Raw genomic sequence first — 10,323 nt, 5'->3', positions numbered from 1 at the left:
TTCTAGTTCATGGTTAAATTTTTCCCGAGTTTGGCTCTCTCAGAGCCCAACAAGTGGTATCAGAGCCGATGGTTCGGCTGGGCAGTGACTCCAGGATAAAAAGTCAGTGGGAGTAGTAAGGCGTGGCTTGGATAAGAGCGGGGAAAAAAAAAACATGCAGACCTGCAGTGGATGAGCGATTATCTACAAGCTCAAAGAATTGTACTGGTAAACTGCAATTCTGTGTAACAAGCATATATCAACCCGAAGAACAGAGAGTCTTACAAGTTACAGCCACAGATTAACCTTAAAACAAATATGTATAGAGTTACAGCCGGGGTGGTTTTGGATGCAGCTTTGAGGACCTGAGATAGTGGTTGGAAAGTGGGGGATACTTTCTTGATAATGTACAAGAAGTTATAAAACTAACAGTGAAACTAATATCAAAAGAAATACAAAAAATAGCTAAAATGTGACTCTGATTTCTGAATTTTCCGTATGTTCTGAAGATTGCATTTGTACAGGTGCATTTGGTGGATCAGAGCAAGGGCGCTGAAAATCTGAACCACATAAATGTGGATTCCCTTCCAAAACTTTCCTTTGAGAATGTATCAAGCTGACCTCCAGTGGGTATTGAGCCGTAGATCGTTGTTTGCCACGCTGAAAGAAGTGCAGTTTCTTGAGTGACGAAGGAATTTCACCAAAAAGTGAGTTATCAGAAAAGCTCAGCTTTTCCAAGCTAATCAGGTGAGATACTGTTTCAGGAATGCTGCCTGTGAAATTGTTGTGACTGAGATTAAGTACGTGCAATTCGCCAATACTGACAAGAATGGTTCCAGTGAGATTATGTCCATTCAGATATATACCCAGCGGCAATCTAGAAAGCTGATTATGTAGATATAAGTGTCTGCTCATGGGCTGAACAAGGAGCACAGGCAACTCATTGGATGCACGGACTAGTCGATTAGCAATCAGCTCAGATGCTAGTCTTGACAATCTTGCAACTGATCTTGGTAGGGGACCCGAGAGAAAGTTCAGAAATCTAAGTAAAATAGGTTTGGCAAAGTCCCTATCCAATTGAGCATTGGACCTCTAATATGAATCTCATAAAGACCATGGACCTCTAATTTCCCCAATTTGGCCAGCCAAATTGGGATTTGGCCAGCCAAATTGGGATTTGGCCATTTATTTGGCAGCCACCAAAGGCAAGAACTTTTTAAATCCATCAGGACCAACTATGCTTCCATCATAGGGTAAGGATTCATTGTAGAAGTTTTTCGTGAGCAGTAATGAGCTGAGATTCTTTCACCTGCTTAGAATATTCATCGCCTGGTTATATAGGTTAAACTATTAGTTGAAAGTGAGATGAAGGACAAAGATTTCAGGAATTCTATGTTAGGATGAATCCCTCCTGTTAGCTGGTTAGTTAAGCATATGGGTTACAAAGCTCGACACAATGTGAGAGTTGCTGGGAAGCTGATAACAATTTGGAGAAATTGAGAGCAGAGAGTTCTCAAGTTAAAACGTTCACCCTTATATCCAGCTTTATGAGTCTTGTGCAATTCATCAGTGTTGAGGGAATAGTGCCATTCAGTTTGTTTACGTGAAGAAACAACTGTTCCAATTTGGAAAGTCTCCCAATCTCTCGAGGAAGTGCACCTGTCCAATTATTGACATAAAGTTAAAACAATTTTGAGGTTGGAAAGATTGCCAATGGCTTCACTTACCTGATCTGATATTCCATTTCCTGGAAGGGATAACTCTTGCAAAGTTGACACCTGATATATATCATCAGGAAGAGATCCTGTGATTGAATTGAAACCTGCACATGGTATCTTCAATTTCGAGCATCTCCCATAACCATTAGGAATAGAGCTATTAAAATAATTGAATGAAAAATTAACAATAGTAATTGAAGAGTAGAGGAAGTTGTAGATGACAGTAGGTAGAGGGCCATAGAAGCTGTTGTTGCTGACATTAAAACCAATCAAACTCCATACTTGCAGGAGGAATGAACAATGAAGTACCCCGCTGAATCCGTTGCTTGAGAGATCAACCATTTTGATGGAAACTGGAAAGTGATCAAATGGCTGAAATTCTTCAGATAGCCGGTTATAGCTGAAGTCCAGAATTTCCAGTCTATTCAGTGACAAAAACAATCCATCAGGGAGACGAACAGATAACTTATTATGTGCAAAGTTGAGTTCTTTTAGATGGCTGAGGCTTTTAATTGAAGTAGAGATTGTTCCTTCAAGGTTTCTTGAAGGCAACCATATGCAATTCACTTGACCATTACGATCACAGCCAACACCCTCCCTGAAACAGGAATCAGCTGAAACATTCCAGTTTAAAGGAATTGAACTAGTGATGTTCTTTGTTATTGACAACGAGGAGTTACTATCGAGTTGATTGCAAGAAACATTACTACTCGTGTTTCCGTAGCGTGAAATACTAAGCAAGTTGCATGTACTCAGCAGCAACAGAAATGAAAAGTGACAAATTGAGAATATTGCAGCTTTATGATCCAAGAACAAACTTCTACAACTGCTCTTGCTGTGATACGATTACCAATTTGAGAACAAAAGAAGAATGCAACCAGGGTCATTGTTTGAAAGATTAAATATGCTTAGAACTTTAATTTCAAACCTCATCTGATCTGGTTTTCAAGCATCTTTTGGGCTTACTTAGTCTGTTTGGAATTATTCATGGATCAAATTGTGGAACGTGTTATTCTAATGAAAATTCTGGTTTTTTGTCAACAATCTTTGTACTATTAAATGTACAATTTGCTATGATTGTATGTATTAGTGTAATTTCGTGGAAGTTAAAAAGCCTGCAGTCTGATTGGGGGTGCCCACTTTGGGAATAAAAATACTATTTTGAACAAATTTTCAAGAAATTGAATAGAGATTCTTGGTACAAGTTCTTAGGAAAATTAATTTTTGGTCAGCGAAAAAATATTTACAAGTTTAAGACCTATACCTAGCCCCAATCCTAAATCTCTAGAAGTTCTCAACTTTTTTCCTTACTTTAAAATTTTGAAAGAGGTTACATATTATACTTACATAATAGTAATGATATAAATCACTGGTTATTTATCATCGGTGTGTCACTTCCTATGTGAATGTCTACTCATAAAATGCCACATTCTAATAATTTTTTTTCTAAAATTTGAATATCAGACTCTTTAACTTCGAAATTTTCAACTAAGGAAATTTTTGTTTTCCTTAAATTTCCTATCCACATAAAGAAAGTGCTTGGAATGTAAGATTTCTACACTAATTTAGTTAGGTTTGTTGCTTCAAGTTTATTCTTTCATGTTTCAATCCCCTCTGCTGCTTCACCTTCTTCCATAAATTCCAACGTACTTCGTTGACAACCTCCAATAATTATATTATCAGGTGATAAAAACTACTAAATTACTTGATATTCAAATCGAGTTTAGTTCGGTAAGAATTTACTTGAAAAGAAATAATAGTCCAATAAAGGCTAAAAAATGAAATAAATGATTTGATATTTGAATTAAGTTTAGCTTGGTAAGAGTTCGTTTGAACTTCGTTTCGCCAACTATTCAAACCAAATTTAAATAACATTTTGTGTTCGGTAAATTGTCAAACACGATTCGAACTTGACTCTCTATTACCATAAAAGTGGAATTTATATGTAAAAAAAGTTTAATCTCCTCGACCTCGATTTGATTTTGGTTAAATAAAAACCCGTCTAATTTTGGCTCTGTAAATAAACAAGCTAATGTTGAGCACAATTTTAATTTTAATAAAATTTTGAACTTTAAAATATTCAGTTTAATTAGATTAGTTTGCTCTCCTAGTTCCAATATCAAAAATAAAAATTTAAAAAACATATGGTTGGTGACCCCACCTGCCATCCTGTTCCCCACGTTGGTCCATCGTGATAAGAAAGAGACAAGGCAATACATCCTTATGCTAAGGACTGGGATAAGCCGGAAGTTGGCAGGCTAGCTACTTCTAGTATTATCTTATTTACTTTTGTTTCCGTTGTTTCAATTGGAGAATAAATGTACGAACGCCTTGAATATTCGTAGACTTCTTTTTATATGTAATTCGAACCGCACTTTAATTGTTTAAATTATTTAGTGTTGCGAAGTTTAATTAGTTAATATAACATTGTATTTTTGAGTGGGATTTGGGAGTACGGTGGATGTCATGTGACGGGCACGTTCGGGGCGTGACAAAGGGGCAGATGGTGGCGCTGCAATAGGAACTCGGGCGTAGAGAATTTGGGGGAACAACTCGTGATGAAGAGGTCAAATCAAGAAAGCACTTTGCGGAGATGTGTGATGTAAGAACTAAGAAGAGGAGGGAGTCCTACGTGCAATGAATAATGATGCGTTTTTCTATCGCACTGGAGACGTGAATGCATATTGGAATTTGGACATGGCGCACTAGACCAAAGTAAAGCTGCCATTCCCGTCGCATTAAAGAATGAACTCCAATTTTGCACACCGGATGTGACACCGTATTTCATTTCGGAAAATTGTGATTCTCTCTTTTTTTTGTTTTTGCATCACCAAAAATTAACAGGATCTTTGAGTATAAGTTTTTGGATCTTTGCCAACAGCAACAGCACTCATTTTTCATATTTTTCCGCTTTTTTAGTCAATTGCCAGTTTCCAATTAGCTTTTTCCTTTTTCGTTTCGATTAGTTTCTTTTTGTTCGAAGATTTGAGTCCTATTTTTAGTCAATTTTGTTCATATATAGTCGATCAGTGATTGGAATTATGCTTTGTAATCGTGCTCTTTCGAGTGCAACTTCAAAACGGATATTTCTGATTTTTCTTTTTTTATCATTTGGTTGTACCTTTCAATGATTCTTTGGATTCTTCTGCTGACTATTTTATATGCTTCAATGCTTAATGAGTGTAGTAGATGCAATCTACTATATTCACCAAGAATTAGAATTAAAAAAATAAAATGATGTGACTGTAAACGAATTTTAATCCATTTTCTATGGCTGTTTTTAATATTTTTTAAATAAAAATAGTTTTTGAAACTCATTGTTGAAAAACAAGTAAAAATTTGTTTTTTATGAGAAAAGATTATTAGATGAATTGACAAATGTTTCAATTTTATTGTTCAAGGGAAAAATTACTGTGTAAAAACCTTTGAAAAAAAGGTGTGAAGATAGTGGCAAAGACTCTCTATTTAACATAATCTATCTACCTAGGTCAAGATGCTAATTGACAGGCCAAATAGCTGACTCGGTCAAGTTTTGCAAGTGTTCTTTCATTTAGCCAGTGTGCTCAAACATGCATTGCAAAAGCACTCTCCATATTCCTTTTGGTCCTACGTTGGTGCATTGTGACGGGAAAGAGTCGGGGCAACGCATCTTTATACAAAGAAGGCGGGGACAGAGCAAGAAGACCTCTGAAGTCTTGAATGTGCATTAGGATAAATACTAGCTTTATTTGTGGTGCAGAATAACAACGTCTGCCAACTTGAGTTGAACTTGAAAGCAATCATGGGTTCCTTCAAAATAATCTCCATATTCGTTCTTGTCGTCCTACTTGTCCCATCTTTTCACCCCAGATGTGGAGCTTCAGCTTCTGCTGAAGAGGCTGCTGCTCTTTTGAAATGGAAAGCCAGTTTTTTGAGCCAGAACAATAGCTATCTAACCTCATGGAACCTTCAATCAGGCGATGCCAAGAATTCTTCTACACTTCCTTGCACTTGGGCTGGTATTTCCTGCATTGATGGAAGTGTCAACAGGTTGAACCTCTCAGATTGGAGTATTAAAGGTAGCCTCTATGATTTCCCGTTCTCATCCCTCCCAAATCTTGAAGATCTTGATCTCAGCTTTAACCAGATCTTTGGCCGTATACCAAAACAAATAGGTAACATGTCGAAACTCATTTCTCTTGATTTCGGGGCTAATGAGCTGTCAGGCAAAATCCCGCCTGAAATTTGCAACTTGAGAAACTTGAATCATTTAGGTTTTCCAAGTAATCAACTTTCAGGTCCCATTCCTCCGGTGATAGGGAATTTGAGCTCACTTCAGTTTCTTTACTTATATCAAAATAATCTCATTGGTGCAATCCCAAAGTCACTAGGTAATTTGACCATATTGATTGAACTGGATCTCACCGGTAATCAGTTCTCCGGTCCATTGCCAGAACTATTATGTCAAAGTGGAATTCTCCAAAACATTACTGTAGGCGAGAACATGCTTACCGGTCCAATCCCTAAAAGCTTGCAGAACTGCTCAAGCTTAGTTAGGGCCCGTTTCAACGGTAACCATTTCCAAGGAAACTTATCAGAAATGTTTGGAATCTATCCAGTCCTGGATTTCATAGATCTCAGCAATAACAAATTCTATGGGAAACTCTCTAGCAACTGGGGTAAATGTAAAATGCTGAAAGCCCTTATAGTTGCAAAGAATAACATCATGGGTGGTATACCGCCAGAAATTGGAAATTTGACTCAACTACACAAACTTGATCTTTCTTTGAATTATTTATCAGGGGAGATACCGAGGGGAGTTGGGAAGTTAGCTTCCATGATTAAACTAGATTTGCATGGCAACCAGCTTACTGGGGGTATACCCCAAGAATTGGGAATGTTAATGGAATTTCTAGACCTGTCCACAAACTCCTTGAATGGAACTTTACCCGAACTTCTGGGAGATTTGAAACACTTGTTTCACATGAACTTGAGCAATAATGTTTTAAGTCAAAAGATTCCATTGCAGATTGGGAAGTTAACCCAACTTTCTGAACTGGATTTGAGTCAAAATCTATTCACAGGAGAGATACCATCTGAGTTTCAAAATTTGCAGAGTTTGGGGACATTGGATCTCTCCCAGAATAACCTCTCTGGTTTGATCCCAAAGGTTTTGGCAGAATTGCCTGGTTTATTGCACATTAATCTTTCTTTTAATAATTTGGACGGCCCAATTCCGAGTGGTAGAGCTTTTGTGAATCTAACCTTAGAAGAAGTAAAGGGAAATAAAGGTTTGTGTGGCACTATTACAGGGTTACGAGCTTGTGAAAGTTCCCAGTTGATTAAAAAGCATGTCAAGGATAAAAGGAAGGAATTTGTTCTCATAACTGCATTACCTCTTCTGGGATCATTCATACTTCTTGGTGCATTCTTCGGTGTTCTCCAATTGAGTGGTCGGAGAAAACAAAATTCAGGAGTGCAGGATACGGAGGTGAATAAGGGCGGTTTATTTGCCATATGTGCTTATGAAGGCAAAGCATTGTATAAAGAAATCGTGAGGTCTACAGAAGAGTTCAGTCAAACGTATTGCATTGGGAAAGGAGGTTGTGGAAGTGTTTACAAAGCACAGCTTCCATCAGGCGAGGTAGTAGCTGTAAAAAGACTTCACAACATACCTAACGTGGCAAAGGATAGAAGTTTCTTGAATGAGATCAGGGCCTTGACAGAAATCAAGCATCGAAACATTGTGAAACTCTTTGGCTTCTGCTCAAATGCTCAGCATTCAATTTTGGTTTATGAGTACCTCGAAAGGGGAAGCTTGGCCAAAATCTTGAGCATAGAAGAAGAAGCTAAGGAACTAGACTGGCAAGAGAGGTTGAATATCATCAAAGGCGTCGCTCATGCTTTATCTTACATGCATCATGATTGTTCACCACCAATTGTACACCGAGACATATCAAGCAACAACATTTTGCTTGATCCAGAATGCGAGGCTCATGTTTCAGATTTTGGCACTGCCAAGTTTCTCAGAAGAGACTCATCTAACTGGAGTTCTCTTGCAGGCACATATGGATATGTTGCACCAGGTAAAAAAGTTATTTTTTTTCCTTTTCCTGTCACTAATTTGTTAACTAGTAAATTCAAGTATGATCACATATCATGAAAAATCATTTTCCAACTCTCTTTTGCAGAATTTGCCTACACAATGAAAGTTAACGAAAAGTGTGACGTTTATAGCTTTGGGGTCCTGACAATGGAAGTAATCAAAGGAAAGCATCCTGGCGACTTGATTGCTAATCTAATGTCTTCAAAGCTGGAAGAGATAGAATTAAAAGTCTTGCTAGACAAAAGACTTTTGTATCCCAATCGACAAATTGAAGAGAGTCTTCTATCCATTCTCAAACTAGCAAGAGAATGTCTACATGTTGATCCTCAATGCAGGCCAACAATGCTCATTATTTCCAGGTTGATATCTACATGTTGATACTCAATGTAGGCCATGTGAACTTCTTGTCCATTTCTTTTCTTGTTAAATTAATAGGTGAACCGGATATGTTGAACTTGGATGATGTTTTTTATTTTTGCAGGTATCTTGCCTCCTATTAAATGCAGACTGCGGTGCCCCATCAATACCTTCCCCCCCCTCCCCCCTTCCTACATAGCACTATCATGCATCAGCAGAAGATGATATGATGCAGAGTATGTATCCTGTGTAAAAATAAAATCTGCCTATCCAATCGAGTTTGGAAATGTATGGTAATCTTATCCTGAAAGTTAGAATTCTTATATCATCAGCATAAAGGTTTAAAAGGACCAGTATTGTACAACCATATTGTATATCATATGATACAACCATATTGTGCAATAATACATATGTCATTTATGATCAAATTATTGAATAAAATGTCAATGCCCTTGACGAAAAATCACTAAGAAATTACTCATCCTGAAGTGGTGATCAGAACTGTTACCACCTCGTCTCATTTCTTACAGTAAGATTCATTACCACATCTTTTCTCTATATAGTAAGCACACATCAACCCTAGAACAAAGAGTCTTACAGCCATTAATATGTAAAGCCAGGCTGGTCTTGGATGCCCCATTTAGCACCTGAGTTAGTGGTTGAAAACTAGGGGTGGAAAAAAATGTATCTGCAGCCGGATCCTGGGGGATGCTTTCTTGATAATATGCCTCAAATTATAAAACTAACAGTGAAACTAATACCAAAAGAGATACCAAAAATGAGCCAAAATATGGTTATGATTTCTGAAATTTATGTATGTTCTGAAGAATTGCATCTGTACGCTTACATTTGGTGGATAAGAATTCAGAGCAAGACCGCTGAAGAACTGGACCACATAAATTTGGATTTCCTTCAAAACTTTGTTCTGAGAATGTGTCAAATTGACCTCCAGTGGGTATTGAGCCTTGTACATTATTGTTAGCCACGCTGAAAAAAAGATAAGAAGTGTCGTTTGTTCAGTGATGAAGGAATTTCACCACAAAAGAGAGTTGTCAGAAAAGTTCGGCTTTTCCAAGTTAATAATTAGTTGAGATACTGTGTCAGGAATGCTGCCTGTGAAAATTGCTGTGACTGTGCTCGAGGACGTGAATAAACTTCAAATCACCAATACTGACAGGAACGTTTCCAGTGAGGTTATTTCCGTTCAGATATATAGCAGATTGCAATCTTGAAATCTGATTATATTGCAAGAAGTATCTGTCTTGCATCTGCTTAGAACATCCAAAGCCTCAGTGATATTGTAGGAAAAACTCTTGCAGAGTTGACACCTGATGTATATCATCAGGAAGAGATCCTGTGATTGAATTGAAACCTGCACGTGGTATCTTCAGCTTCGAGCATCTTCCATAACCATCAGCAGCAGAGCTATTAGAATAATTGAACGAAAAGTCAAGAACAGTAATTGATGAGTAGGAGAAGTTGCTTATGACAGTAATTGAAGCTGCTGTTGCTGACATTGAAACTCATCAAATTCCATGCTTGCTTGAGAGATCAACGATTTTGATGGTAGCTGGAAAGTGAATCCTCTCTGTCACTCCACCTTTTTCAATAAATTCCAAAAAACTTAGCTAATTAACAACTTCAACTGCGAATTTTTGTGAAGTAAATGACAGCAATTCATGCCTATCAATGTTGCATAGCAAGAATGTTCCTGATCGTGAGGCTAGAACTCCAATAATTGTACCTATGAAGTACGTTGCATATTTTTTTTAAATAATATTTTGTCGTTTGGGTAAACAAATGATTAGGATCCCATGATTATTAACTGTATCAAAATCCATATGATGTATGTTATGTGGCTTTTTTTTATTTATTTATTTTTTTTTACAGTTACTGAACTTTTAAGAAATAAAATGTATATTATTGAAAAAGGCTTTATGCATTAATTAATAACTTAGTATCACCCAGTAGCTGCCAAGTTCTAACGATTGGGAATTAGAGCCAAAAAAGCCAAGCTGGTGATGGACCATGGAATTGAAAAAAGGCTTTATGCATTGTTAATTTGATATCACCCAGCAGCTCCCAAATGCTAATGTCATTTTAATGTTCTATATTTAATTGAAATTGTTTAATTACGATAAGAAATTTTAAAAGCTCTAAGCCTTTGATTTCACAGGTTCCTCA

The 10,323-nt window shown here is 37.2% G+C and overlaps 2 protein-coding genes across 3 annotated transcripts; one reads left to right on the top strand and one right to left on the bottom strand.

Annotated features, from left to right (window-relative positions):
- Positions 1-444: 444 nt before the first annotated feature.
- Positions 445-3,887, bottom strand: LOC113766208 (receptor-like protein 2). Its single transcript, XM_027310419.1, has 3 exons — positions 3,859-3,887; positions 1,707-2,295; positions 445-1,071 (listed from the first exon to the last, which is right to left on the bottom strand). The coding sequence occupies exons 1-3, from the start codon at positions 3,885-3,887 to the stop codon at positions 445-447; spliced, it is 1,245 nt and encodes a 414-aa protein (XP_027166220.1).
- Positions 3,888-5,402: 1,515 nt separating this feature from the next.
- On the top strand, positions 5,403-8,467 carry LOC113764550 (MDIS1-interacting receptor like kinase 2-like). Of its 2 annotated transcripts, none has more exons than XM_027308476.1 (3): positions 5,403-7,762; positions 7,868-8,168; positions 8,264-8,467. In XM_027308476.1, exons 1-2 carry the CDS (start codon positions 5,479-5,481, stop codon positions 8,158-8,160), a joined length of 2,577 nt encoding a protein of 858 aa, XP_027164277.1. In that variant the 5' UTR covers positions 5,403-5,478; the 3' UTR covers positions 8,161-8,168; positions 8,264-8,467. The 2 variants fall into 2 exon arrangements, with proteins under 2 accessions (XP_027164277.1, XP_027164276.1); XM_027308475.1 differs by having other exon boundaries at positions 5,404-7,762; positions 7,868-8,141.
- Positions 8,468-10,323: the final 1,856 nt, after the last annotated feature.

This window comes from Coffea eugenioides, chromosome 3 (assembly GCF_003713205.1).
Source record: "Coffea eugenioides isolate CCC68of chromosome 3, Ceug_1.0, whole genome shotgun sequence".
Lineage (NCBI taxonomy): Eukaryota > Viridiplantae > Streptophyta > Magnoliopsida > Gentianales > Rubiaceae > Coffea > Coffea eugenioides.
Note: the sequence above shows the minus strand (reverse complement) of the source record. Positions and strands in the feature narration are given on the sequence as shown.